This window comes from Babylonia areolata, chromosome 7 (genome assembly GCF_041734735.1).
Source record: "Babylonia areolata isolate BAREFJ2019XMU chromosome 7, ASM4173473v1, whole genome shotgun sequence".
Classification (NCBI taxonomy): domain Eukaryota; kingdom Metazoa; phylum Mollusca; class Gastropoda; order Neogastropoda; family Buccinidae; genus Babylonia; species Babylonia areolata.
This window is the reverse complement of record NC_134882.1, coordinates 24,857,500-24,883,376: the sequence shown is the minus strand read 5'-3', so window position 1 is coordinate 24,883,376 and position 25,877 is coordinate 24,857,500. Positions and strand designations below refer to the sequence as shown.

The 25,877-nt window shown below is 44.6% G+C and overlaps 1 protein-coding gene across 1 annotated transcript in view; it reads left to right on the top strand.

The window, feature by feature from the left end:
- Positions 1 to 25,877, top strand: part of LOC143283808 (kinase D-interacting substrate of 220 kDa B-like) — a 175,216-nt gene that overhangs the window by 26,230 nt on the left and 123,109 nt on the right. The window contains exons 8-11 of the mRNA XM_076590179.1: positions 2,580 to 2,678; positions 4,730 to 4,828; positions 6,859 to 6,957; positions 7,383 to 7,481. Of these exons, the coding sequence (XP_076446294.1) occupies positions 2,580 to 2,678; positions 4,730 to 4,828; positions 6,859 to 6,957; positions 7,383 to 7,481 (396 nt within the window). The remainder of the gene's footprint in view (positions 1 to 2,579; positions 2,679 to 4,729; positions 4,829 to 6,858; positions 6,958 to 7,382; positions 7,482 to 25,877) is intronic.

Here is a 25,877-nt window from a genome sequence, read left to right as displayed (position 1 = left end):
TGACCCAGGGGTGTGCCTCCTCTGACCTCCTCTCCATAGTCACCAGAGCAAGGAGGCAGGGAACGGAGACTTTGTATGACTTTCGCTGGAAGAAATGGTTGCGGTGGTGTACAGCTCAGGGCATTACCCCTACGAACCTTACGAGCATGCAGCTGGCCAACTTTCTGGCTCTCTGCTCCTCGGTTCATCCTGTCTGCTAGTTCTGTGCGAGGGTACAGGTCTGCCTTCTGTACCACAATGCAAACAGCTAGGTGGTTCCGCCTTTGAAGCGGATTGCCTGCTCAGAGAGGTGGCTAGGGGTGCCCCTCTGAAGGAAGCTAGAGACCCCAGAAGAGTGCCCCTCTGGGACTTGTTCCTGGTGCTGGATTTCATTCGAAAACAGCCCTTCCTACCATTGGGGACTATTCCTTTTGACATCCTCACCCTCAAGACCACTTTCCTTCTGTGGCTGGCCACAGGCAGTCGTAGAAGTGAGCTGCATGGTCTTAGTGGAATGCCACAAGATCTGGCCTTCCACAGAGATGGTTCCATCACTCTTCGTTTCCTTCCAGAGTTTCTGGCTAAGAACCAAGACCCTGAGGTTCCTTCCCCCTCTCCGAGGGTCAGACCTTTGTCTGATATTCTTGCCCAAGATGATGAGGATAGGCACCTGTCCTGTTCGGTGTCTCAAATATTATTGGGATAGGTCTCGCCATAGGCGTTCTTCTCAGAGGTGTCTGCTCATCTCCCTCAATGAGAATTACAAGAAAGACATCGCTGCAGGCACCATTTCCCGCCAGGTTTCCCAAGTCATTCGTAGAGCCTACTCTCATGCACACAGGGATATCAGCTGTCTTCATCCCAGAGCACACGAAGTGCGGGCCATAGCTACTTCGGCTGCTTTCCAGCACTCAGTGCCAACGCAGCATGTCTTGGAGGCAGCCTTCTGGCGGTCTGAGAATCCCTTCATCAACTTCTACCTCAGGAATTTCTGTATGACCAGGGCTGACGGTTCCAAGGGGATTTCCTTTGTCGCGGCTAACACTGCCGTCTCAGTTACAAGGGCTCCCCATATGAACCAGTAGGCGTTGCCCTCCTCCATTTGCTTTAAATTCTGCATCAGTTTGACATGGTACAGTATATGACACCAAAAGGAGGAGTTTGTATTATACTCCATGTTTGGTGTTAAATATACTTACCATGTCAAACTCGAATGCCCGCCCGTCCGTCCCCGCGTCTCCGCCGTGGTTCTCATGGGGCATTTTTGTTCATGGCCACGGAATGATTAAGCGCTTCTAGTTTTTAGAGGCGTTTGATTGGCTGAGAGCGGGTGGGCCCGTCTTTTCACTGTTAGCCGCGCGAAATTTGGCCAAGCAGAGCAAACCAATAGGCCTAGTTTGCATCAGTTTGACATGGTAAGTATATTTAACACCAAACATGGAGTATAATACAAACTCCTCCTTTCAGAAAAAGATTTGTGAACGCCTCATCACTTACTGGATTATGCCCCAAACTGCCATAAAAATATCCACAGAATCAGTTGGAATTCACAGTTAAAAATTGTAAACCATGCGAGTTAATACCCTTGAATTGATCACGATGAAACGAAAAATTTCCAGTCTTGACTTTTCTCAAAATGAAGTCCTTTTCACTTCTTACGACGTTTAGAAGTACTTGTACTTGTCTCTACATGTTATTAGTTTGACAAAATACTAAATTTTCATATCAACTTTAAAACTATAAAACTAGAATGACCATAAAAGAGAAATTGAATCGACCGTGTCGTACTACATTCCCGGCAGGTGTAACTAAACTTGTACATCTATCTAGATGTAGTGAAAACGGCTAAATGTTGCAGTGTGATTGCGGCAGTAGCCATTAAAAAGAATTTTTTATTGCCCTTAAAGATTTTTTGAATGCCCAAGATACACCAGAATAATATGATTTAAACAGCGTTCTCACTACGAATACCGCAATTGATTTATCGCCCTTTAAAAAAGTATGTTCAAATGTGAAATTTTAGAACGTCAGTTAAGGAGCCACCACGATAGTGTAATGGACAAGGCAGTTTCTTCTCACCCGAACACGCAGGGTTCGAATCTGGTTAGGACCTTTTTTTTTTCTTTTCTTTTTTTTTATGCGAAGCTTTATAATAACAAATACAGATCACATTTTAATGATTAGATTTTTTTTTTTTTTTTTTAGTGTATCACAAGTGAGTCTTGAAGGCCTTGCCTCTCTTGTTAATATGTGAAATAAAAGATGCAACATGAAAAAGTTAATGATTATGAGGTAGTATTGTTTAAAACAATTTTATTATTAGGAACAAAAGAAAGAATTCATTTGTGAATTGCATAGATATGTTCTAGTGTAGTCTTCAAATATTTTTTGGAAAACAAATGAGAGGAAAACTCTGGTCAATTACTTATCACCTTTGAAAACCATGTGTGCTGCCAAAATGTCAAAATACAAAATTATGCACATAAAACCTGACTTAGGAAATGGGTGAACACAAATTTATGAACCCTCAGGTCATCAGTCCATCACTTGAAACACATTATGCTTAGAGAATAACTGATATTGATGTTCACTGTGGGCAGAATTCATGGACTCCATTGTTGGTGGGCACCAAAGGAGGTCACTCAGATGTTGTTCAGTCTTTACTTCAGCATGATCCAAATGTCAATGCCACAGACAAGGTAAGAAGAAAATACAATGCAAGAACTTGTTAGTGGTTTATTGCAAGGTTTTGGGTTTATCATTTGTTTTATATTTTCAGGAGGAGAATCAAACATTATGTGCATTATGTTATAGCGGCAGCAGCTGAGAGAATAATGCTTGATATATTAATTCTCTGGGCAAACGAACACTGTGTTGCTGAAGTAAGGAACAGTTTTAGATGAAGGAATGCTATTGCGTTTTCTCTGATTGGAAATGTTTTATCTGGCGCTTGCATGATTTGGTGACTACAGAAGCTAACTATAGTATCATCAGCAAGTCCAAGGACAAATGGTGATCCTTTTGATAGACAAGGACTGTTTTGCTGCATCATGTCAACAATGGTGTCTTAAGTGAATTTTCAGAATATTGAAACAAAAACAGACAACAGTGTTTGCAATTTACCATTGCTGAAGCACTTGGAATTAATAGAAATGGAAGGTTCAGATATTGAAGAGGTGGGTGAAGATGAAGACCGTGTTTCAAGTGATCAAAAGCGATCAGCTGTATCAGACACTGACTACACATCAGAAGTTAGTGAGTGGCAGTAAGGGGTGAGGATGGGGGAATGTTGTCTTATGACATCCGTGACATGACTGGAGAAGACAGGGGAAAGCATGCTGTGATTGGAATGAATGAGGATGTTTCAACAGTTCTTATGTGTGACTGGCATGAAAACATAAGTTTCTGTCTGTCTGAACTGGCTCAGCTGGTCTGCAAATGTCAGCTAAAGTGCCACATCCTCATTGAAGATTTTTCACATCTGTAGATAATATGACTTACAGTTAAATTGTTTTTTTTTGTCACATCTTGAAAAGTATCAACATGTTTGTAAGCTAATTGGTGCTCTTACAGACCCTTTTCTTGCTTACTGTTTCATAAACTATATAAATTTGTTGTAGAATGCGAAGTTTTGAGGATTTTCCACATGGTCCACAAAGCTGTTGCGTTGAAGTTAGATTTCCTGTATTTTCATGTGTATTAACCCAGCTTGTCAGTGATCAGTCCTGAAACTGATATCATGTTTTGCATTTTTTGTGAATTTGTATTTGTATTTGTATTTCTTTTTATCACAACAGATTTCTCTGTGTGAAATTCAGGCTGCTCTCCCCAGGGAGAGTGTGTCGCTACACTACAGCACCACCCTTTTTTTTTTCGTATTTTTTCCTGCATGCAGTTTTACTTGTTTTTCCTATCGAAGTCAATTTTTCTACAGAATTTTGCCAGGAACAACCCTTTTATTGCAGTGGGTTCTTTTACATGTGCGAAGTGCATGCTGCACATGGGACCTCGGTTTATCATCTCATCCGAATGACTAGCGTCCAGACCACCACTCAAGGTCTAGTGGAGGGGGAGAAAATATCGGCGGCTGATCCGTGATTCGAACCAGCGCGCTCATATTCTAGGTGGACGTGTTACCTCTAGGCCATCACTCCACAATTTTCCATAACCCTTACAAATGGATCGTTTGTTGGGAAAAGAAAGTGAGGAAACTGCCATCCTGAGTGAGTAAGTTTTAGCTATTGCAACTGGTGGAATAATGCTATAACTAGAACTTTGGTTTATGCCGTCACAGGGTATTGTGGACAGTTGTGTAAAGTTACAGCATGTCTTCTTTCATTGAATTACTGTGCACTGTATTCTTTCATGTCTGTTCACATTTTACTGCATTGTATTATTTGTTGTTTGTTTTTGGTTTTGTTTTTTGTGTATGGTAAGTCATTCTTTATTGTTATTCTGCACTTTTGGTTCCATTCCCAACCCTCTCCTTTATGAATACAGGGAAATGGCAGAGGAAAGTCCAGTTGTTCAGTAAGATCACTGTGAGTATCCCAAATCAGAACATTTCTGGCTTCTCATGCTCCTTCGTCCTTGCCTGCATTTTAACAGGATTGCTTCAGTGAATTCTTAAAAGTGCTTTTTTGGAACAGAAAAAAATTATGGAACATAAACTATTTTAACATAAATGTTAGGATGAAAGATTATTGTGTTCCTTTATTTGGGTATTGAATTTTTACTTGTCTTTTCTCAGGATGGGCAGACATCTCTTGCCATTGCTGCACGGGAAGGCCATGTGGAAATTGTGAAAGATTTGCTGAGCAAAGGGGCATATGTCAATGTGCCAGACAGGGTTGGTTGTGTGTGTGTATCTGTACATGTATAATATGTTATGCATGTATCTTTGCATTTTTGTGCAGAAGATTGCATGTATGTTTCTGGGGTCCAATTCATGAGGACTGACTTGCTAACATCAGGTGCAAAGCAAAAACAAAAAAAAAAACAACAACAAAAAATCAACTTTGAATGTCACTACTTTTGCTACAGGAAAGTCTGTATTCATGTGCCAGGCGGGAAGGTCTGACAACAACGCCTTTGTTCTTGTTTAAGAAATGGGTTTTCCTGATTAAGCAACCCTGTGTACATGTAGACATTTCCCAAATGCTGACAAACGCCAGCCAAGGTACTGTATTGTTCTGAAAAGCACCAGTGGCAAACTATCCTGATGTCAGCAGCACTTGTAATAAATACAGGGGGCAAAGTACCTAGTCTGTCTTGCGCATACCCAAGTTCACTTATTGAATATTCAAAATTCAGAATCAACTGTAGAATAAATCAAAATGTTTAGCAGAACTTAATCATCATTATACACTGTGAGTGGGTGTGTTCTGTCTCAAAATGTTCAAGAAAGCAAATGCACCAAATGTCTGTGTGTACAAAGTGTAGTCCAGCTAAATTGCTAGACTAATTTTCAGCCCTTTTAGTCTGCATTTAGACTCGGACTTGGCTTAACTCACTTAGTACTGCCAGTTATAGCTCCCCTGACTTTCCCCATGGACAACCGATTTGTATGGGTAAGAAATGAAATTGCCAAAAAACAAATGTTAGGATTCATGCACTGAAAACTTCCAAACTGATAAGTAACATAACGAGTTATCTTTCTTATGCTATCTAACAGTGAGATGATGAAAGTATCAATATTTTTTGTTCAAAATGTGCACACACTGATGACTCATAAACGAATCCAGGAAAGCACACTGAGTTTGAAACAGATTAGATTCAGAACATTGTATAGCCATAATAGCACCCCTTCATCTAATTCTGTTGTCTGCCTTTTGACTGAGAAGAAACTGGGTCAGATGCCATTGTTGACACACGCTGTTCACGTGAACCAGTCACAATGAAAATAATTCTCCAGCTTGCGAGCACAGCAACACACTCTGCATTTACTGGTCGCTGTGGAGAGTGGATAGGTCAGTTCAGATATTGTTAGCTAATAATGTCATTATGTAAATTAGGTGCAACTCCAAAAATCTATCAAAAGCCATAATCGGGGCCTGTCGTCTGAAATGGTTGTAAACAGTAGGGCCTTGATCAGGACCCTTCGTTCAGAGTGAGTTAAGTTGCCAAGCATGAATTCAAACTCTTGAGACCAAAACAAGGAAAATAACTGCTTTCATGTGAAATGTTGGTTATTCTTTTTGTATTGTATTGTCCTATGCAGTTTGTTGGGCTCGAAGCCAGTTCCAGTTGTATGATTGTTTGCCTTATGATTTTTTTTTTAACCTGAGAACCGATCACCCATTTCAAACTAGTTGGACTTTCTGTTTGTCAGATCTGCATTATCAGAAATATTGTGAACTCAAGTAATCATAAATAAGAAGTAGTAATGCTAACAGCAGTAAAAGAAAATTGGACCATATTACCAGCAAAACCACTATTGTCAGTTTTGCTTTTTATGTTTGTTGACAGACTGTTGTTTTTGGATTGTATATAAGGAGTTTAGGTAAAAAAGATAATTTAGACATCTTGCGATAGCCCATATTCTTGAACCTCTATGCGCTTTACAATAGCACTAAAAGCAGGTTGTTATTCAAAGCAATGGCAGCAAACAGTAGCAGCAGCAATAGTAATAGTATTAAGAAGCCATGGAAGTGCCAGTGAAATTGTTTTTGTGTTACTACTGATAACATACATATCATGATTGATTGATTGAGCAGTGGCAATATTGGTCATGATTTTTTTTTTCAGCTGTGTGATGGGAAAGGGAATGAATTAGTGGCAGGAGTATTTCCAGCAGTTGTGATGCCGGTAAATGAACTTCATCAAGACTGGCAGTGTTATTCACGTCATGACAATTTTGCTTGGTGTATGTCATGACAGGGCGGGGATTCAATACTGATCCACGCTGTGAAGGGAGGACAGGTAGAGGTGGTCAAGGCATTGCTGGACAAGTACGTGGATGTGGATGTCCAGGGTGCAGTAAGTACTATTTCATCTAGTTGGAGATTTGCTGTGCAACCCAGCGCTGAGATGCTGTGATAGCTTGAAAAATTAGAAATGAAGTTCTGGTGATCCAGTGACATTTATTTATTAGTTTAGATGCTGGTAGGTGTGTATATCTTTGTGTGTGTGTCCATGTTTATGTAGGTGTGGGTGTGTGTATGTGTGTGAGCATGGGTATGATAAAAAGTATATGCATCCATGTATAATTCCACATGTATACATTCATGAAAGTTCTAATGAATAAGGATCAAGATGAACTGTGTGTATTATGATTGCAGGTATAAAGTTGAGAAAGGATAGGGAAATTCATAAGAATAAGTGAAAAAAGTGTGTAATGATAGAATTTTACCTTCAGAGTGTGAGCAGTAACATTGGTGCATGTTCTGTTTTTGTCTTATAAGGAGGATAAAACAGCACTGTACTGGGCGGTTGAAAAGGGATACAATGAAATTGTGAGGCTCTTACTTGCCAGTGAACCAGACCTGGAAATATGCACAAAGGTTCGTACATGTAGACATGTGTATGAGTGTATATACGTGTGTGCATGTTTTTATGTAAAAATTATCGTTTTTGTCCCAAATTTGTACCTGCTTTTTTCCCCCCTGAATAACAACCCCCCCCCCCCTTTTTTTTATCACATAAATCAATGTTCATGAATATAAAACATTATTCATCAAAATACATCACCAAACCTTAAGTGGCAGTATGCCAAAATAAAGCAACAATTTATACACACACACACACACATGCGCACACAGAGGAAAAAAAGTTAAAAAGAAAGAAAGCAAGGCACCACACACATGAACGAGAGAAAAGTGCATTTAAGACACGTACACAAAAACAACAAGAAGAAAATGTGACTTGACAAAAAATCAAGATGACAGCCTGTTCATGTAAATAGTGATACCATAGATACAAATGACAAAGATTCTTCTTTCATGAATACTTTTGTCAGTAATATTCTGAAATTGGAAAATATTGAAACAAAGGTTTGTAAGGAAGCCATTCTGAGTCAAAAAAAGCATTTTTCTGCCCTTCATCACATTACAATCTATCTCCACTTATAAACATGAAATTTGGCTAGTAAAATTATAAAATCCAAGAATTTATCAGTAACAATACTTTTTTTTTTACTCTAAACAAAATGAAATCATTTGAAAATGTGAGGCAAACTCACACCATGCCAAGAGTTTTTGGCCTTGCGAATCCCAGAAAACCCAGGGTTTGTACAGGATGGGAAAAAAATTCTCAAAAAAATCAAGTAAACACCCAAACAATTGAAATTTAGTATGTGTATTCAGTGAATGCTGTTCCATATTTGTGCAAAAAATTAAATTATTTACTCACTATCTTTTTGTTGATCACAGTATCCATTTTTGACTCACTTGTGTAAACAAAGTGAGTATGTTTTAACCCGGTGTTCGGTTGTCTGTGTTTGTGTGTGTGGTAAACTTTAACATTGACATTTTCTCTGCAAATACTTTGTCAGTTGACACCAAATTAGGCATAGAAATAGGAAAAATTCAGTTCTTTCCAGTCATTTTGCTTAAAACAATATTGCACCTCTTGGATGGGCACAAAAAAAAAAGAAAAAGAAGCCAAATTATATGCAAACTGCATTTACTGTTATATTTATATTTTTTTGTATTCTCTAAATTTGGCACTTTGATCTGATATTCTAACCCAACAACAAGAGTAGTCATTATTATCATTTTTTGTTCAAACAGGAACTTCTTTTGCTAAGCATGGAAGTTTTATTTATTTTGCAAATGTTTTGGTGCAGATAGTAAAAAAGGGAAATTACTCTGTAATTAATAATGCTCATCTCATCTCATCTATCCCTTGACCCGTGGGTGGGTCGTTGGGGCACCATGGATGACTGCCTGGTCAGCTCGCGCCACCTGCCTCGGTCCTCAGCGGCCCTTTGAGTTGTGGCAAATGGCAGGCCCGTCCACTCTTTGATGTTGTCCTCCCACTGCTTTCTCTGTCTGCCTCACTTCCTCCTTCCTTGTACGGTACCCTGCAGGATGGTCTTGGCTAGGCCATCTGATCGTGTGACGTGTCCATACCAGCGGAGCTTGCGTTCCTTCACTGTGGTTAGCAGGTCTTTGAATGGGCCAATGGCGTTTTGGACTCTTCTTTTCACTTCCTCATTTGTGATGTGGTCTTTGTATGTAATGTTCAGGATCTTGCGGAAGCATCTCATTTCCAGGGCCTGGATTCTTCTCTGGAGTTCTGCAGTGAGGGTCCAGGATTCGCAAGCGTATAGAAATATTGAGAAGATGAGGGAGCGCATTAGTCTGATTTTGGACGAGAGGGAGATCTTTTTGTCCTTCCATATAGTCTTCAGTCGACTCAGTGCGGCAGTAGTCTGCGCGATTCTGGACAGGACCTCTGGTTTCGAACCCTCGTCTGACACAATGGCACCCAAGTATTTGATAATGCTAGTGGACTTAATTTGCTTTAAACTGATCTTTCTCATCTTAAACATTACATTTTGAAATTATATTCAATACATAAAAAGCTTGTGTGTTTTACTCTCATTGTACATGGCTTTCACTATGTTCATTCGCCCAAGTGGTCTTTTTCGGAAAATACTAAAATCAATACGACGAGTGGACTTTACAGATCTATTGGCTGAGCCCTGAAGGTCATGGGCAAAAATCAGTTGTGTACACATATTTATACACATTCAAAGCGCGTGCTCATATTCTTCGCGAATGCAAACAACGCCATTTGGTGTCATATACTGTACCATGTCAAACTGATGCAAACTAGGCCTATGGTTTGCTCTGTTTGGCCAAATTTCGCGCGGCTAACAGTGAAAAGACGCCCCTCTTAGTCTGGCCCGCTCTTAGCCAATCAAACGCCTCTAACAGCTATAAGCGCTGAATCATTCCTTTGGCCAAGGCTCTCCACGCCATCTTGTCAGGTTTTCGCTCTGTCTCGTCTAACGCTTTTTTTGGCTATTAAGCGTTTTCATTTGGCCTTATTTTGTTGTATGCGGCTTGCATGTGTATTGTGCTTACATTCTGTGTACTCGTTTCGACTCGGCCCCCTCGATTTCTTCGTATTTTTCTACCTCTGAGTCGATCCTGTCTTTCCTTTCTCTGTTGGGGATCGTATTGTTCGCTGGGTGCTTACGCGCGGTACCATGCCTCGTTTGCCATCCTACGAAGGCAGGGATCATGATGCTGGCAGAGATACTCGCCAAGAGACTCTCCCAGGCCCGGAGCTCATGATTTCTCCCGATAGGGACCGCGGCGATGCGTCTGCAGACGCTGATCGCGGAGGGGACGCTCGTCCCGATAAAACGGTCATGAAGGGGACCGGGGGGAAAGGGATTCGAGCGTCACCTCCCGAAGTGTCCCAGCGCGAGGTGGGTGGAAGGGGGAGTAGCACGTCCTCTCTTGGTGGTGGGAACTCGCGGCTGGGTGCGGACTCCCAAGGGGAGGCCGCCCCCCGCCGTTACCCGGGTCCCCACACGGAGACGGCCCTCAGGGGCCCCAGTGCTGTTTCCCCTCCTCCCTTCTCGGTCGACCCCCCTCCCCCACCTCCTCCTGGGGGAGAAAAACAGTTGGTTCCGGGGGGGGACCTCCACTTAGCCCACCCCGGGCCAAGCCACCCCAGTCTCCCCACGGGAGGGGATTCTGGGCGCGTGGCAACCTGCTCTGCAGGTCTCCCCGCTATCCGGCCGGTCTCCCCTGCTGGGGGAGTCCCGCGCGTGTCAGGCGGTTCCGGGCAGTCAGACCGCCGGCCTTTCGGCCTGTCTGACACCCAAGTCGGACCTGACCTCCCTCCGACTTGGCCAGGTTTTTCCCTTCAACGAGGTCAAGGCACCAGTGACCCTTGGGGCTGGGGTCACGGGATGGCTGGTGCCCACGGGTGGTATCCCCCATTCTACCCGTACTGGGGTGCACCTATGGTGCATGCTGGGTTCCCGGGAGGACCAGGGACTAACCCCTGGTCCGCTCCCCACCGGACCCAACCCAGCACAGACCACAGAGTGACACACACAGCCCCGACAAGAGGGATTGACTCTTCGTTGGGCAGGTCGAGCTCCTCGACCAGTGTTAACACTACAGCCTCGAATCGGTCCTCTGTCAGCACGCAGGTGACCGCCACGGTCACTACGGCTTCCTTTTCAGGACCGACGGCAGCTGAGGGACCCCGCTCAGCCCGTGGGAGCCTGCTGTTCCCACCTACCCAGCCCTCGGTCCTAAAAGGAGATGAGTGGGTGTTCGTCCCCTCACAGCACTCGTGGGTCCCTCTGGCGTCCAGGGACGCTCTCTCTGAGAAGGTGTGGCACCCACCATCCCAAGCATGGTTGGACCTACGGTCCACACACTCCCCACCCTCTTCAGGTGTCAAGGACATAACAGAGGGGACCAGGGTCCCTGCTCGGGATCGCCCCAGCTCATCCCGCTGGGCTGACCACAGCCCACAGGACGCCCCCGTGGGTACATCCACTTGAGATGGCACCCAGCAGGGGATGGACTGTGAACAAGAAGGACAGCCCCTGTCTTCGGATGAGGACGAACAAGCAGATGAGCACTCTTCGCCCCCATCCCAGTGCGACAGATGGAGCCCACGCCTCCCTAGGGACCAGCCTGAACCAAACTCGGACTTTGCCGAGCTCGAACTGACCCTCCCCAATAGGGTCACACATGCTGAATCAGTCCCTCAGGCAACTTTGTCACCCTTAACCCCCCTACGGTCAGGTGACTCTAACTCCAGAACCACAAGGCGGCTCAGGAGTGGCTTAATAAGCCAGCCCGCACCGTCAGGGGTGCTGCTTCCATCCCTCCTCCAGGCAGGGAGTCACTCTCTGCCCCGGGCGCTTTTGCCCCAGGCAAGTTCCTTAAAGATCCCTCCAAGGGAGGAGTGTGGTCCTGGTACACACAGGACCACCCTGCCTACAGGGAAGCAGAGCCCTCCGCGCAGGACAGGATGTTGGTCTCACAGCGCACCACCTTCCCCACCTCAGCTACTCTTCCCTTTAAGACATTTGCAGAGTGGGACAAACTGGCCCGCCGCTGCCTCCTCGAGGTGTCCACGGCTTATACCTTCTTTGACGCGTTCCTCCACAGAGCCAATGAGCTGTGGGAACGACGTCCAGTTCAGCAGGACACGGAGTCTCCTTCCTCTGGCCTGCCTGGCCTCTTCTCAGACCCGAGGTTAAACACTTTTGGCAATCGAGTAGCGTCTGGTCTCACGGCAGCTGCAGACGCAGCTACCAGCCTTCACTTCAATACGGTGCTAGCGCGGCGGGATGCTGTTCTCTGCCTCTCTAACATTCCAGTAGAGGAGAGGGCTGCTCTGCGGTCCATCCCAGCACAGCAGCACTCCCTCTTCGGCCAGTATGCGCCGCATTTTGTCAGCCACAGGGCAGAGACAAACCGGGAGGTGGCCTCATATTTAGCCCAATCCTCCCAGGGGCGCCAGGGTTCTATGCCTTTGAAGAGACCCGCCACCAGGGCTCCTCCATATACCTCGCCTCCTAAGCCAAAGCGGCGTGCTCAGAATCAGCGGCAGAGGAACAAACCACCTCATGGCCGTCCAAGCCGTCCGGCCATGCCCAAGGCCAGAAGGCAGCACCCCCAATGACTGGGCCCCGATTCAGCACCGCCAGTCGTTCAGCCCCTCCAAGTAGGAAACTTGTCCCGGCACGCGCATCAGTGGCGTGCTCTGGGACTCAACGACTGGATTGTGTCGGTGCTAGAGTCGGGGTACATGCTCCTTTGGGTGGGGGACCGCCCCCCTCTAAGATCCACTCCTCCTCCTTATGTGCCCAGCTCGATGGAGCAGGAGAGCGTCTTAGAGAAAGAGATATCGCACCTACTCCTCATAGGGGCGATATCTCAACTCTCGGACCCGGGCCCCGGTTTTTACGGCCGGTTGTTCGTGATTCCAAAAGTCTCCGGAGGGTGGAGACCAGTCCTGGACTTGTCCCCCCTCAACAGATTCCTCCCCAAGATGAAATTCAAGATGGACACACAGGCACAGATTCGGGAAACCATGCAACGGGGAGATTGGGCGACGTCCATCGATCTGAAAGATGCTTATTTCCATATCCTCATCCACCCGGCATCCCGCCGGTACCTGAGGTTCGTGTGGAGGGACAGAGTGTTCCAGTTCTCTGCCCTCCCATTTGGTCTGTCCCTTGCCCCTTTCCTGTTTACCAAGGTGGTGCGGGAATTGGTGTCAATCGTCCGGTCGGAGTCCATTCGGCTCTGTGTGTACCTGGACGACTGGCTTATTCTGGCCCAGTCACAGGCTCTGTGCCAGAGTCATACAGCCAGACTTCTAGACCTGTGCTCCCAACTGGGCTTCATCACGAACCAGGAGAAATGCGATCTGTCCCCGAGCCAGTCCTTCGACTTCTTAGGGATGAGATTCGACACGCGGTCCATGATAGTCTCTCCGACGCCAGATCGGTGGGACCGTCTGGCAGGCCTCCTCAACCACTTGCGCCATTCCTCCCAAGCAACGGCGCGGACACTTTCTTCCCTCCTGGGCATGATGGAGTCCATGGCACCTCTCATCCCTCTGGGCAGGGTTCTCAAGCGCCCTCTTCAGAGGGCACTCAGGCTACGGTGGTCCCAGAGCACTCAGCCATGGGATACCCGGATATGTCTGGGTGAGTGGTTCCTCGAGGTGACATCAGAGTGGTTAACCACCCCTCTTCTGACACAGGGGGTGCCCATAGCCCCACCTACTCTTCAGGTGGCACTATTCACAGACGCCTCCTCCATGGGCTGGGGAGCCCACATGGACTCACTCCATGCAGCAGGGACTTGGTCCCCGGAGGAGCGCCTATGCCACATCAATGTTCTGGAACTGGAGGCAGTTCGCAGGGCTCTCCAGCACTTCATAGCGGAGGCCAAAGGCAAGACCATTCGCTTGTTCACGGACAATACAACAGTCGCTTGTTACGTGAACAAAGGGGGCGGAGCGCACTCGGCAGACCTCTCTCTGCGGACCGAGGCTCTCCTCCGTTGGTGCCACAGCAAGGGCATTGCACTTTCAGCGAGACACATAGCAGGGAAAGACAACATTTTGGCAGATGCTCTCAGCAGGTCCAAGAGTGTCATACACACAGAGTGGACCCTGGACAAGGACACCCTGCAAGGAGTGTGGGAACAGTGGTTCCGGCCGATGGTGGACCTCTTTGCGACAAGGTTCAGCAAGAGACTTCCCACTTACGTCTCTCCAGTCGCCGACCCAGAAGCATGGGCAGTGGACGCTCTCTCTCTAGACTGGAGCAGTCTGATTGCCTACACGTTTCCTTCCTTTCCAATCCTGTCCAAGGTGATACGGAAAGCCAGGTTGGAACGCCCGCAGATGATCCTCATTGCGCCGAAATGGCCAGCCCAGCCCTGGTTTCCGGTCCTTCAGTCCCTGACACATGTTCCACCACTGGAACTGGAAACCAAACCTCATCTGCTGAGGCAGCCTCGTTCGGGCATTCCTCACTCCAACCCTCAAATGCTCCACCTGCACGCGTGGCTGCTGTGCGGGCGGATCTGTCAGCATCACCATTGAAGTCTTCCACCCCTCGGTCAGCCTCTGTGTCCGCCGCGCTGACAAAGGGGGGTGCCTCCTCCGACCTCCTCTCCATAGTCTCCAAAGCCAGGAGGGAGGGAACAGAGACTTTGTATGACTTTCGATGGAAGAAATGGCTGAGTTGGTGTACAGCTCAGAACATTCCCCCTACTAACCCTACGAGCATGCAGCTGGCCAACTTTTTGGCTCACTGCTCCTCGGTTCTCAACCTGTCTGCTAGTTCTGTGAGAGGGTACAGGTCTGCCATTTGTACCACTATCAAACAGCTAGGTGGTCCCGCTTTTGAAGCTGATTTCCTGCTCAGAGAAGTGGCTAGGGGCGCCTCTCTGAAGGAAGCTAGGAATCCCAGAAGAGTGCCCCTCTGGGACTTGTTCCTGGTGCTGGATTTCATTCGAAAACAGCCCTTTGAGCCATTGGGGACTATTCCTTTTGACCTGCTCACTCTCAAGACCACTTTCCTTCTGTTGCTGGCCACGGGCCGTCGTAGAAGTGAGATTCATGGTCTTAGTGGTATGCCACAAGATCTAGCATTCCAGAGAGATGGTTCTATCACTCTTCGTTTCCTTCCAGAGTTTCTGGCTAAGAACCAAGACCCCGAAGTCCCTTCCCCCTCTCTGAGGGTCAGACCTTTGTCGGATATTCTGGCACAAGATGATGAAGATAGGCATCTCTGCCCCGTTCGGTGCCTCAAATACTATTGCAATAGGTCTCGCCATAGGCGTTCTTCTCAGAGGCGCCTTCTCATCTCCCTCAATGAGAATTACAAGAAAGATATCGCTGCAGGCACCATTTCCCGCTGGGTTTCCCAAGTCATTCGTAGAGCCTACTCTCATGCACACAAGGATCTCAGTTGTCTTAATCCCAGAACACACGAAGTGCGGGCCATAGCTACTTCGGCTGCTTTCCAGCACTCGGTACCACTGCAGCATGTCTTGGAGGCAGCCTTCTGGCGGTTGGAGAATCCCTTCATCAACTTCTACCTCCGGGATTTCCGTATGACCAGGGCTGACGGTTCCAAGGGGATTTCCTTTGTCGCGGCTAACACTGCCGTCTCAGTTTCAAGGGCTCCCCATACGAACCAGTAGGCGTTGCCCTCCTCCATTTGCTTTAAATTCTGCATCAGTTTGACATGGTACAGTATATGACACCAAAAGGAGGAGTTTGTATTATACTCCATGTTTGGTGTTTACATATACTTACCATGTCAAACTCGAATGCCCGCCCGTCCGTCCCCGCGTCTCCGCCGTGGTTCTCATGGGGCATTTTCATTCATGGCCACGGAATGATTCAGCGCTTATAGCTGTTAGAGGCGTTTGATTGGCTAAGAGCGGGCCAGACTAAGAGGGGCGTCTTTTCACTGTTAGCCGCGTGAAATTTGGCCAAACAGAGCAAACCATAGGCCTAGTTTGCATCAGTTTGACATGGTAAGTATATGTAAACACCAAACATGGAGTATAATACAAACTCCTCCTTTTTGTTTCAAGTTGTTGACCTGCCCGTTCAATCCTATATTCAATGGACAATACACGATAACATGTAACATGTGATGGAAAGTTGGAGAAGAAGACCGTTAAATATTTATTCAGAAAAGGATTTGTGAACGCCTCATCACTTACTGGATTATGCCCCAAACTGCCATAAAAATATCCACAGAATCAGTTGGAATTCACAGTTAAAAATTGTAAACCATGTGAGTTAATACCCTTGAATTGATCACGATGAAACGAAAAAATTTCCAGTCTTGACTTTTCTCAAAATGAAGTCCTTTTCACTTTATGTGATGTTTAGAAGTACTTGTACTTGTCTCTACATGTTATTAGTTTAACAGAATACTAAATTTTCATATCAGCTTTAAAACTATAAAACTAGAATGAACATAAAAGAGAAATTGAATCGACCGTGTCGTACTACATTCCCGGCAGGTGTGACTAAACTTGTACATCTATCTAGATCCAGAGAAAACGGCTAAATGTTGCAGTGTGATTGCTGCGATAGCCACGTCTCCTTTACCGCGGACTTAAAAAGAATTTTTTATTGCCCTTAAAGATTTTTTGAATGCCCAAGATACACCAGAATAATATGATTTAAACAGCGTTCTCACTGCGAATACCGCAATTGATTTATCGCCTTTTAAAAAAGTGTTCAAATATTAAATTTTAGAACGTCAGTTAAGGAGCCACTATAGTGTATTGGGTAAGACAGTTTCTTCTCACCCGAACATGCGGGGTTCGAATCTGGTTAGGACTTTTTTTTTCTTTTTTTTTTTAACCCTAAGCTTTATAATAACAAATACAGAACACATTTTAACGATTAGATTTTTTTTTTTTTAAGTGTATCACAAGTGAGTCTTGAAGGCCTTGCCTTGCCTTGTTTTGTGTATTTTGTAGCATTTTTCCACCCATCAGAAAGGTATACCAAGTGTCCTTGAACAGCTTACAAATGTTCCACATCACATCCTAACACTATTTGAGGAACTGAAGACCTAGTACATGCAATGAAGTATGAACGGATGGTGGAAAAAGTTGAAATTCACACATACACACAAAAATATTGTCTCTACATAAAAAAAGGAGTTCACTGTACACAAAAACCTGATGTATTATCACTGACAATAGTCTTGTCTGGAGTGAAAAATCTCATGGCAGGTGATGTTGAGTCCTGGGCACAGCTTCACACACAGTGGAACTCCACATTTTGGACACCAGTTGGCAGTTTGGCGTCTCACTGTGTTGTGGCACTTGAACAGGTCTTCACAGACCTTGCACTTGCAGTAGCTGGTCACTCATATCCACTCCAGCCATGTTGGTGATGTAGTCTTGCACTGCAGCTGGCTTCTGTCTTTCAGGACGGTGTCGTGTTGTCACACTGACCATGGTAGTTGGCAGAATGACTGTCGGCAGCACATGAACTGGCTTTTTGTCCTGCCACTTCAGCACAGCAACATGACCTGTAACCATACACACACACAAATGATCATGCAGGTCTGACTCTTTCTTCTTATTGTTGTTTAAATTATTTGTTTGCTTATTCCCTTGTTTATTCTAAATATTTATGTGAATGGAAGCATAATGTGGCAAGTCTTTTACATGTAAAGAAAACCACCTTAGATTTTTTTTTACAATATTACAAACAATAATGACAGTATCATCAGTATTAGTACTATTACTGTCATTTTTATAGCACCATGTTCTACAAGTAAACTCCATGTTATTGTAAAACAGAAAATAAGTAAATATATGCATGCAATCACACACAAACACACACACACACACACACACAGAGGAGTTGTACACCTGAGCATGTGACATTGTTTTCTTTCACACACACACACACACACACACACATATATATATATATATATATATATATATATATAAAATACATACACACTCACCATTTTCAGTCCAATCACTGGTAAAAACACCAGCAAAGTCGTCCGTTTCCTCAGTGATTTCGTTGTCAATGTTGGTCAGCTGGCACATGGTCAGGACTCGCTTTCCTCTCCACTGTAAACACCCTCTTCAGCGGCCGAATCTATTTCTAGTTCATGGGGATATGGTTCAAAATCACTGTCCGACGAATCAACATTATCTCCTTTAACATCGGAGCCTTCAGTTTGGATCATTTCCAAAGTAGCTTCAACGCTGTGTTGCGTTTGACCTCTCCTGCCGTGTCGAACACTTCGACGCGACGCCATCTTGTCAAACAACTTGCAAAGCTGACCGAGGGTATGCTTCGTTGTCGTCTGCTAACGAGCGTGTCACTACAATCAGTTCTGCTTTTGAGTTTCGTATCCGACACGTCACTCAAACAGTGTGACTTTTCAAAATCCAAATCCGCATACTAGTGAAGTTACAATTCCAAAGTGCTTACACATGCACGGATGCATGCACACACATGCATGCACACACAGTGCTTTCACAGATCACAGATACATCCGTGCATGCTTACATACAGACTGATAAACCCGCGTGTGTGTGCACGCACACACATACAGTGATATTGGAGACACCACACACACTCACAGTTCTACACAAACGCACAGACACGCACACTTTAGCATCACTCACACACTGTCATACATACTAGCAGACACGAGTTTGTGTGCTTACGCATGCACGCACGCACGCGCGCACGCGTGCGCACACACACACACATATGCACACACACGCATGCACACACACACACGCAGCGCTTTCACACACAGATACATCCACACCTGCCCAAGTATGCGCAAGCATACATACAACCTCATGCTAGTCATGTTTCATGACAATCAATGTAGCAATTGCAACACAGCAGATACATTGTTCCAATTGGTGCCTGGAATGATAAAAACAGTGTTGCAATTGGTGTCTGGAATTAGCTGATGATGCAGCTATACACCTCATGGCTGCTGTTTGTATGCACTATTTAGATCTCATATCTACAGCTGGACTACCAAAGAATCATCTCCATCACAGGCATGAAATGTATGTTGCTGTTTTTTCAAAGGTGCTGCATTCAATGTCTGCTAATTTGGACGTTGGTACAATCACAATAGCAGTTGTCTTGGTTTTCATGGGTTTTTCACCATTTATGTGTCTCTGTGTGTATGTGTGTGCATGCATGCGCATATGTGCACACACACACACACTCACTCACACACACATATATCCCCACACCCTCACCACCATGGTGGCACCACCCCACACACTATATGTCTAATTTTCTTAACCATTATACACCTAACTCACCCAATGTCAGCTTGCAGTGTAACACCCGAACCCGCCCGGTACCGTTGTCTAAACATGGACGCATCCATTGTTGTTTACATAAACGAGACTCTCGCAAGATTCAGAGCCTCGTTTTCGGCACTTCCTGCCATACGTTTGCATTTTTCAGAGTCTGATTTGCTTGAATTTTGACAAAGTTGTGAATTTTAAAGTTGCAAGACGAGTTTGATGATTGCTGAGAGCTTTAGTGTAATCTGAACGCCGATTCTGAAGATGACTTTTAACCATTTTAATGATTTTTGCATGAGAATCTTGTAAAAATCGATTGAACTGAGTGACCTAGATATCAACTGACCGAGTTTTGCCGACAATGAGAGTGAAGTTGATCACTTGAATGTGAATTGATCACTGGACCTCCAAAATCATGAATCAAACGCTGGACCTCCGAAATCGATACTGTCATTGAGTTAGTCTTGATTTCACTGATATTTATTGGCGTTCTGCATGATCTTCCTGATTGAGCTAGTTCAATGGAATATACTACTGATTTGGTAAAGTTTTGCCAAAGTTTTGAAGTTTCAAAGTTGCAAGATGAGTTCGATGACTGTTGATCGTAGTAGCGCAATCCGAACGACTATTCTGAAGCAGGCATGAGATTCGGATTTCTGACCGAAAATTGGCTCCAGAGGCCATATTTGAGATTCGCGTAAATCCGTTGAGAAAATTGGAGGGGTGGAGGTGGGGGGGAGAGGTTTTTTTCTGACCCACTAAGGTTGCACAAACATTATCCGACCGATCGACAAGACAGACCCACAGCGTTTGCTAAAATATCCCATGTTTGGATAAGCGAACCAATTAAAATTAAGTGTTCCGTTGCTCCTCCGTCATCATTCAGCTTATCCGTATTTGGTCGGGATTACAAAACTTGCTCGCGGGCTTCACAACTTGCAAAGATACCTGATTTCGTCGATCGTCTTCAGTCATTGACAAAATGAGAAAACTCACAAAGGATTAGAGGATTTTTGCAGCAGAGATCGATAAAGGAGTGAATAATATGTGGAACTGGGTTTTGCAAGATGAGATCGAGAAAACAGAAGTGAAGAATAAAAAAATAGCTTTATGGGTAGGCGACGCCATTCACAAAATTGACACCACGGGCAAGGCCAAGTGCGATTGGTGTCAGATTGTATGGGTACAACTCTTCAGTCTAGGCACGGAAATCTGTTTTCACATTTGCATTAAAAACGGAACGTTTGTTTTCTAGAAGAAAAAAGAAAGGAAAAGCCGATGGGCTGTTCTATATCATTTACCGATGATCTGTCAAAAATGAAAATGGAATGCTCTTTCGAAAGTGTCGTTTGTTGACCCCTTGAGAGGCGATCCAGTGACTTGTCAAAGCACCAAAATCGAAGTCCGAAAGTTTCCTAACGGTTGATTGAAGTTGTCAAAATGCCGATGACAAAAGGCGATCACTACATAGCATGCATTGATATCACTGTGAAAAGCATGCACGCGCGCACATGCACAGACATCATGTGTGGTCGATCACACACACACACACACACACACACATGCACAGACGTGAGCGCGTGCGCGCACACACACACACACAAACTTGCGCGCACGCACAGATACAGACAGTTCATGACAAGAGTCAGTGTATTTAGATTTGAGACATATAGCCGGCCAGATTACCAAAGTTACACACGCACGCACAGACACAGAGCTGAAGTAAATGTGCGTGCGCACACGCGCACACACACACACACACATACACACACACTCTCTTTGAAAAAAAAAACACATGAATGCATTCACATATACACATACTGTGTTTTTTATTTTATCTCTCTCTCCTTCACACTTGCACATGTGCACACATAATATGAACGCTCACACAATCACACAGAACTTAATAATATGCACATGCGTGCACACACTCACACACACACACTCTTTCAAGCGCACACACACACAGAGATTGAAAACACACACATACACACACACACACACACACACACACACACAGAATTGTATTTAAAGCAATGCACATATATGCACACATACAAATTGCACTTTTTCCTCCCACCTTCCCCCCACTCTCTGTCTCTTTGCCCCTCTCTCCCTCTTTCTGTCTCTCTCTCTCTTTCTTTCTTGCATATATACACACAGAGTTGTATTGAAAACACACACACACACACGCGAAGAGAGAGATCTATTGAATTTGAAAGCAGTGCATACACATGCACAAATACAACTTGTATTCTTTCCTCCTACCATCTCCCCTCTCTTTCTGTCTGCCTCCCTCTCTCTCTTGTTTGCACACAGTTGAATTGAAACCACACATACACATGTGTGTGCGCACTCACGCTTGCTTGCTGTCTCTCTCTCTCTCTCTTTCTCCCCTGAACACACACACACACACACACACACACACAAACGAGTCCATGCTGGGGATCTCTCAGCAGATCCGCTATTTTCAGCGGAAGAGCAGTTGATTTCAGAGAGAAAAAATTCACTCCCCAAGCCCCCGCCACCCTCCTGCAGACTTCACTTTTATGATTTGCTGAGGTACCCCTCCCCTCTCTCTTGAGTCTCCTACCAGTGTTGAGGGAAGGGGGTGTAGGAGAGAGAGGGAGGGTATGAAACCACTGTCAGTGACTGGCAATTTTGGAATTGAGCCAAAACACTGACCACTAGCTCTAGCTGAGAATCCTTGACTGCTGAAAGTGATATAACCAGTCACAGACCCACCCCCTCCTCCCTCCAGTCATTCCACTTCCCCCTTTCTTTCCTCAACCAACACACATGCATGTCAGTAGAACAGAGACTGCAGCTGAAGAGACCAGGGGCCGGTTGCACATGTCACAAGCTGTACAGCTAAAATCGGGAATTCCCTGCAAGCGACGCTAACTGGGTTGCACAGGTCCAGTTATCTCTAGCTCCCCAGCTAATTTAGCTCTAAATCTCTTAGCTGATCAGCTAAACGTGTGTCAACATGGCTGGATTTATTCATCAATATTTTTGGGAGAGAATACAAAGAAGAAATCGAGTCTTCAGAGAACGATTTAACCCTCTTCAACAACTTGATGATGCAAAACTGTATTCACGCTACCGTTTTCGAAGGCCAGACATCCTCAGGATTGTTGATTTGTTGAGAAATGACTTGGAATTTGACATCCGAAGACGAGATACATTATCAGCAGAAATGCAGGTACTTGTAGCATTGCGTTTCTATGCGTCTGGAAGCTTTCAGAATGTGGTAGGTGACACTGTGAATGTGCATAAGAGTACAGTGTCAAGAATAGTTCACCGTGTATCTGCAGCCTTGTGCCGACATGCCAGGGAGTTCATTTATTTCCCCAATCAAGCTGATGCCAACAGACAAAAGAGACAATTGCTTGTAAAGAATAATTTTCCAAATGTCATAGGATGTATAGATGGAACTCAGATAAAAATCCAGGCGCCAACAGAAAACGAACATGAATTTGTGAACAGGCGTGGTAAACATAGTATAAATGTACAAATTGTTTGTGATAGTGATCTGAGAATCATAAACTGTCGTCAGAAACCCAGGCTCTGTTCATGATGCAAGGATGCTCAGAGAGAGCTCTGTTTGGAGAGATTTTGAAAGACAACCACTTCTTTTAGATGGACTGATATTGGGTGACAGTGCCTATCCCCTGCGTCAATGGTTAATGACCCCTTTTCTGAACCCCCAAACTCGTCAAGAGAGACATTATAATGCTGCCTTTGTATCAACTAGAAGCACTGTGGAAAGATGCATCGGGGTGTTGAAACGTCGCTTCCACTGTCTGCATTCTGAGCTGCGATACACACCAAATCGAGCATGCAGGATCATCACTGCCTGTTTAGTCCTCCATAACATGGCAGTAGACTTGGGAGCTCCAATGGAGTATGAGGAAGACAATGACAATGATGATGGTGACAATGACAATGAGTACGAGATGCAACCAGCACGTACTGGCAGAGCTGCTCGACAGACCATTGTTGCATGGTTTTAGATGCCACCCTTAATAAGGTGAGTAATCTGCATTAAAAAAACAGGAGAGAGAGAGAGAGAGAGGTCAAATTTGGCAAAATGCAAGCAGCTAAAGCAACACATTTCAACAGTTAAATGTTTTAATGGAAATACTTCAGCTTGATTCAGATTCACCACAACATTCTGACCAAGAAAACTGTCAATTCACACCTTACCGGTACCTCACTCTTGTTTAAAAAAAATAAAACTGACTGTAAACTTAAATGCAATTTAAGCACTGGTTGAATGCACTACTTGTGCATAACTGAATTACTCATGATACAAGTTTATGTGCTCAGAATGTGAATTAAAAATGGAACCAACAAATTTTGGGTGATGCAAAACCAAGAAAAGGCATTCAGCAAAGAGACATATTTTCCACTAAACCTTTCAATTAAATGTGAGTATCCTAATTGAGTTACATATGGTCAACGGGAAACATTTTCACAGTAATCTAAATAATAATTAATATTATAAATTTAAAGCCACCATTTATTGACTAATAATTAAAGAAATCTAGTACTCCAGTACTACAATCTTGAACATTAACAGAAAATGTACAAGCTTTTGGTTGTCCTTTGATTTGTGTGTGTGTGTGTGTGTGCATGTGTGTATGTGTGTGTTGAGGGAGAGCGAGTGCTGGATGGGGACTGTTGGGGGGGGTGGGGGGGGATCATGAGATGTGTCACTTGTTATTCTTGGCCAAGTTGTTTCTCCAAAAGCCTAATTTCTAATAAGAGTTTCTCTTTTTGTAGTTTGTGGACTTCAGCAGCATGCTCAATCTCTGCCTTCAGTTGTTGTTTTTGAAGTTCCTTCAGCTCATTGTCTGCACTGGCAGTACTCTGCAGTTGGGTCTTGATGATCTCCTTTAACTCTGTTGACACAGTCAAATCCTTTGTGTACAGTTGTTCTGTCTCACTCTCTGCAGGGGGCACTCTGGTAAAGCGACGACGGCCTGATGATAAACCAGCAGGTGAAGAAGCTGAAGCATGTGCTGATGGGAAAGGCAGATTTGTTGGAGGCTGCGATGTCACTGTGGCAGATGGCAGGGATGTGGCAGATGACAGGGATTTGGCAGATGGCAGGGATGTGACAGTGGCAGATGGCAGGGATGTGGCAGATGACAGGGATTTGGCAGATGGCAGGGATGTGGCAGATGGCAGGGATGTGGCAGATGGCAGGGATGTCACTGTGGCAGATGGCAGGGATGGGGCAGATGACGGGGATTTGGCAGATGGCAGGGATGTGACAGTGGCAGATGGCAGGGATGTGGCAGATGACAGGGATTTGGCAGATGGCAGGGATGTGACAGTGGCAGATGGCAGGGGTGGGGCAGATGGCAGGGATGTGGCAGTAGTATATGGCAGGGATGTGGCAGTGGTAGATGGCAGGGGTGTGGCAGTGGTAGATGGCAGGGATGTGGCAGTGGCAGATGGCAGGGATGTCTGGCAGGAACAGCAACTGTATTCCAGACAATGTGCCCTGTATCATCCGAAACAATCAGAATGGGCATTTCTTCCAGTGTTGTGTCAGGATTTGGTGGAAGACTGATGGAACACCCTGAAAGAGAAATACAAATTCAAAGCAAGGAGAAATACAAATTCAAAGCTAATTGAAGACCTATTTTATTTCTATTATTTGTTCAACAAATAAGACTAATTTAAAAAGAGAAGTGAATATCTTCCTAAGGCCATTAGGTTTTAGAGGCATTATGAATAATGAGGTGTTTAACAAATGAGTGATCACGTCACCCCTCTGACAGGGTTCTATTGCTTTTATTCCTTGGCAGCAAACCTGATACTCAAACACTCAGGTCCAGAGAAGAAATGGTAGTTGAAGCATCTTTTACTTATGATAACAACAGCATGGCGTTAGGCAGAATCAAACCTGGAGCCTTTTGTTTCCAAGTTCAACAATTTAAACACTCTGCCATGTCATCTCACGTAAATGATTAATATTTCTTTATTATTATATTTCACTGGTATAAGCTGCCTTTTTTAATGTTCCTTATTTTGTTGTTGTTATTGTTGTTGTTGTTTAATGTTCATTCATTTTACTTGTGGCATTGGATAACTGGATATAGGACTAAATTTGTTTCAGCAAGAGCATCTTCATATAATAGGTTACTTTTTTTTTATATTACTTAGTCAGAAAATTTTAACAAAGTAGAAATCAAATCACACACACACACACACACACACACACACACACACACACACACTTCTCAAAGATTCACATGAATCTCAAACTGTACATGGTAAACTTGCTGTTAGAACTGATGTACACATTGTGGAAAATATGAAACTAATGTTAAAAAAAATAAATTAGAGAGTGGGGATGGGGTGGGTGTAGGGGTTTGGAGTTGTGGTTTACCTTACTCATTGTGTTAACTACTGTATGTCTCCTTGTTACTATGGGCCATATGGCCTGGAAAGACTGAATAAAATTATTTGTTATTTTTATTGTTGTTGTGTTATTGTCACACACACACACACACACACACACACACACACACACACACACACACACACACTAGCACATCTCCAACCTTTATCCCAGTAATAGGCCTTTTT